Source organism: Anser cygnoides, chromosome 28 (assembly GCF_040182565.1).
Source record: "Anser cygnoides isolate HZ-2024a breed goose chromosome 28, Taihu_goose_T2T_genome, whole genome shotgun sequence".
Lineage (NCBI taxonomy): Eukaryota > Metazoa > Chordata > Aves > Anseriformes > Anatidae > Anser > Anser cygnoides.
Window position 1 is genome coordinate 1,755,428 of NC_089900.1, and position 4,835 is coordinate 1,760,262.

At 51.3% G+C, this 4,835-nt stretch overlaps 1 protein-coding gene across 1 annotated transcript; it reads right to left on the reverse strand.

The window, feature by feature from the left end:
• Positions 1-2,958: 2,958 nt before the first annotated feature.
• Positions 2,959-3,918, reverse strand: LOC136787079 (olfactory receptor 14C36-like). The gene has a single exon (XM_066984204.1). It carries the CDS (start codon positions 3,916-3,918, stop codon positions 2,959-2,961), a length of 960 nt encoding a protein of 319 aa, XP_066840305.1.
• Between the last annotated feature and the right edge of the window lie 917 nt (positions 3,919-4,835).

The window sequence follows — 4,835 nt, forward strand, 5'->3', positions numbered from 1 at the left end:
TGATGAGATCGAAAACTGAAATATGGGCAAGCTTGAGATCCCTCAAGTTCTGAGAACCAACTGTGTAGGTGAGAGGTATCTGAATGATCAAAGAGTGAGGGGAGGAGAATCTGGAGAAGAATGGAAACTGCACATGTCTAGAGAGTCTGCTGGAAAAGTGACTTCCAACATGGTCTGTTTCATAAAGCCAGGTGGAAATATCAGAAAGACTGGGGAGATGAAGTGCGGTGCATAAGAGACAGAGTTCTGGCAATGCAAGTACAGGGGAAGATTGGTATTTTTTTCTTTTGCTGTAATAAACATTCAAGAAAAAAAAATGTCATGGGACAATTCAAACATTGTATTAGAACTGTTCAGTCATTTCAGTTGATTGAAGTGTGCTGATTGAAGTGAAATGTTTGAAATGGTTAAAAAAAATGGAGGCAATACTCGGGCCTACAGCCATAAAACGACGATTTTCTGTCCTGTATGGAGTCCAGTTGCCATAAAACACTGCCTGCTTGGGACTGTTCATGCCACCCCTCACTCCTGCCACAGAGCAAATCTGTGACATGTCGACCTCTCCTGCCTGTTAGAGGCCCAGATGATGTAGGCAATGGTATCTGAATTACCAAATGCGGGTACAGGTATAGCAAACTAGGGATCAGTGGGGGAAAATGCGATTGGTGAGAACTGGTAATTGAGCAGGGCACTGCATGTAAGAAAGGAAGTGATTAAAGTGTCTCGAGGAGGAAGAATCCTGTGGAAGAGGAGGGGAGAGGGATGCAAGGGGCCAGCTGCATGTGGATATGGGGCTGGTCAGGGCTGGTCTGCTCAGGCCCTGAGCCTGATCACTGTCCTGCCTTCTTATTCACCTCTGTTGCTGGCTATTTGCTGTGTGAGTGTGCTCACTCCTGGGTGTGTTAGGAGTGAATCATACAATTATGGAACCACATAGCCATGTGTGCGTCTGCACCCATGGGTAATTGCTGCTGGGGATGCGTGGAGCACTGGTGACCTTCAGAGCAGACCAGGCTGAGGTGGGGAATGGGATGGGGCCAGGTGTGTTGCTCATGGCTCTGTGTGTGCTGCTGGTGGTGTGGTGGCTGTGAAGGTGCTGTTCCCTGTTGGAGTTGCTCTGTGTGTGGTCGGCTGTGTCCATGCCCTGTGTGTATTTGCCTGTGTGCACAAGAGTCTTGGAAATTCTGAGAGAATTTCTGCAGGTTCCTGATGAAAGAAGAAGCTGGGCTTTGCTGGATCTTAGGACTGAGGGACATTTTCTGACGTTCCCACAGCCTCAGAGATGGTGAAAGGGGAGTTAGCATGTTATCAATATGCTCCCTTTTCCTGTGGAGCGTGCAAAGGCATCCAGCCATGGACAGGCCCAAGGAGAGGGTTCGTCCTTCCTGTGGTCACAACTGCACTCCAGTCCTTGGGGAGGACCCAAGCTGCGGACTTGCTGAGGACTTTTGGGCTCAGGTTCAGCACACAGACTGGGGGAGTCTGTCTCACGGCCATGTGCTGGACACAGCCAGAGGAACAACAGCAAACTGCTGTGGCTGCTGGGCCATATTTCCATCAGTCAAAGCCCTGACACAGGGCACAGGCATTGCTTTCGATGGCACCCAACTAGAAAGATGGTTGCCTCAAGGGCTGGAGAATATAGGGCACCAGTTCTTCCTCAGCCACTTCCTCAGGCTTGGTGAAGCACCAGGAAACCGTGGACTTGTGGCTCTATATCGTAAGAAGCACAGAATCATAGAATTATTAAGGTTGGAAAAGACCTCCAAGATCATCTGGTCCAACCATCCCCCTACCACCAATATCCTCCACTAAACCAGATCCCTAAGTACTACATCCAACCTTTTCCTCTGCACAGCTTTCCAGCCAGTCTGCCCCAAGCCTGTAGCACTGCATGGGGTTGTTGTGGCCACAGGGCAGGACGCGGCACTTAGCCGTGGTGAACCTCATCCCATTGGCCTCTGCCTATTGATCCAACATGTCCAGGTCCCCCTGCAGAGCCTTCCTATCCTCCAGCAAATCGACACTTCCCCCCAACTTGTTGTCATCTGCAGACTTACTGAGGGTGCACTCAATTCCCTCATCCAAATCATCAATAACGCTGTTAAAGAGGATGGGCCCCAACACCAACCCCTGGGGAACACCACTAGTGACAGGTCACCAGCTGGATTTCACTCCGTTCACCACTACTCTCTGGGCCTGGCATTCCCGCCAGTTTTAACCCAGCAAAGAGTGTACCTGTCCAAGCCATGGGCTGCTAACTTCTCCACGAGAATGCTATGGGAGACCATGTTAAAGGCCTTGCTGAAGTCTAGGTGGACTACATCAACATGATTACCCTCATCCACCATGCAAGTCACCCAGACATAGAAGGAGATGAGGTTGGTCAGGCAGGACTTGCCTTTCATGAACCCATGCTGACTGGGCTTCATCCCCAGGTTGTCCCACATACGTTCTGTGATTGCATTCAAGATGATCTGTTCCATCACCTTTCCTGGTGCGGAGGTGAGGCTGACAGGCCTGTAATTCCCTGGGTCCTCCTTACAAACCTTCTTGTAGATGGGCTTCACATTAGGAAGTCGCCAGTCATCTGGGACCTCTCTGGATGACCATGACCACTGACAGTGGATGGAAAGCGTCTGATAGGTGATGGAAAGTGGCACAAGCTTCTGGAAAGCTTGGCAACCACCTTGAAAAAAGAGCCAAGGCTTCAGACAGTGCACTGTGGAGATCCCGTTTTATTTTGCAGATGCTATGGAAGAGTCAGCTCTGACCTTCTGTTAGACACAAATTTACAGAGCCTCAAGAGCAAACAAAGCAGTGTCGATCCTCAGCAGAAGTAGGATGAAAAAGAAATATTACTCTAAGAGCATAATAAATGCAAATGATACCAAAGATAAGAATAACAATAATGATAATGAAAGAAGGACCAGGCCTGAGGGGAGGTACCAAGTTAAGTCATTTCTGGAAAAAGAGGGGAAGTTTGTCTCTATTCAGAAACATCCATGTAATCACTTTCCTAATAGCCCACTTGAGCTCCTGGTTCCTCATGCTGTAGATGAGGGGGTTCGATGTTGGAGGTATCACCGAGTACAGAACTGCCACCACCAGGTTCAGGGATGGGGAGGAGATGGAGGGGGGCTTCAGGGAAGCAAAAAAGCATGTGCTGATAAACAGGGAGACCACAAAGAGGTGGGGGAGGCACGTGGAAAAGACTTTGTGCCGGCCCTGCTCAGAGGGCATCCTCAGCACAGCCCTGAAAATCTGCACATAGGAAAAAACAATGAAAACAAAACAGCCAGATGCTAAACAGACATCAGTCACAACTACCCAAAAACTCTTCAGGTAGGAGTGTGCACAGGATATCTGCAGGATCTGGGGGATTTCACAAAAGAACTGGTCCACAGCATTGCCTTGGCAGAGGGGCAGGGAAAATGTATTGGCAGTGTGCAGGACAGCATTGAGAAAGCCACTGCCCCAGGCAGCTGCTGCCATCTGTGCACAAGCTCTGCTGCCCAGGAGGCTCCCGTAGTGCAGGGGCTTGCAGATGGCAACGTAGCGGTCATAGGACATGATGGTGAGAATTGAATACTCTGCTGACATCAGAAAGAGAAAAATAAAGACCTGTGCAGCACAACCTGCATAGGAAATGGCCCTGGTGTCCCAGAGGGAATTGACCATGGCTTTGGGGAGAGTGGTGGAGATGCAGCCCAGGTCGAGGACGGCGAGGTTGAGGAGGAAGAAGTACATGGGGGTGTGGAGGCGGTGGTCGCAGGCTACGGCGGTGAGGATGAGGCCGTTGCCCAGGAGGGCAGCCAGGTAGATGCCCAGGAAGAGCGCGAAGTGCAGGAGCTGCAGCTCCCGCGTGTCTGCGAATGGCAGGAGGAGGAACTCGGTGATGGAGCTGCTGTTCGACATCTGATGCCTCTTGGCCTTGGGACCTGTCCAAAGACAAAAGGACATAGAGAATTTAGGGCAGAGGTCTCTGAGAAAATCTCTGTCCTTTCAGCAACACCCTTCCTTTCTCACCCGCCTCCACAAATACGCGCTTTCTCAGCAGCAGCTTCATTCTCCTTCCTGGCTGAAGCTCTGGTTTGTGCTGGCTGAGCACTGTTTGGAGCCACGGCCTCTGCCCATGAGCTCCATCGGACTCAGCACTGCTCTGCAGCAGCGGGTACCTGGGAAAGCTGGTGACCCATTCTGAAACTCATAGTTTGGTTCAGATGCTGTGCACCTGTAATACAGAGGGGCTGTTCAACATCCTCCAGCAGGATAACCCCAGGGACACCGCTGGATGTCCGTAAACCAGAGTGACCTCAACAGAGCCAGCTTATTTCCCAGCACTAGGCACTGCAGTGACCAGAGCCATTTTGGCTAGAGTCGGCTTGGGCACTTTGCTCCCAGGGATGCACCTCCAGAGCAGGACTCACTATTCTGCTGTTTGAGCTCTACCTTTAAACCCACTGCCCCGGGAGTCTGAGGGGAATAGCAAGGGCAGGATGGATGGGAGGGGAAACACAGAGAAAAGGTCCAGGGTTCCTAGTGAGGGAGGCAGGAAATGGAGTGAGAGATGAGCACTTGGGGGGTTCTCTCTTCTGAGGGTCCTGCTGCCAAGGGGACAATGCAGCCTGAGATCCCATAGTTGTGGGGACAGAGGCTTTGCTGGATGGCAGTCAAGATAATGGAAGGTGTCAGCAGTGCAGGGATGGTGCTGAGGTGCCCAAATTCCCCTACCATGGAGTTTCTGGGAGCAGGTCCCTCTCACTCCCTGACCATGGCTCTGCTGCCTGCAGCTATTCCTGCCTGCAGCTGGGTCTCTGTCCCCACACCTCCTG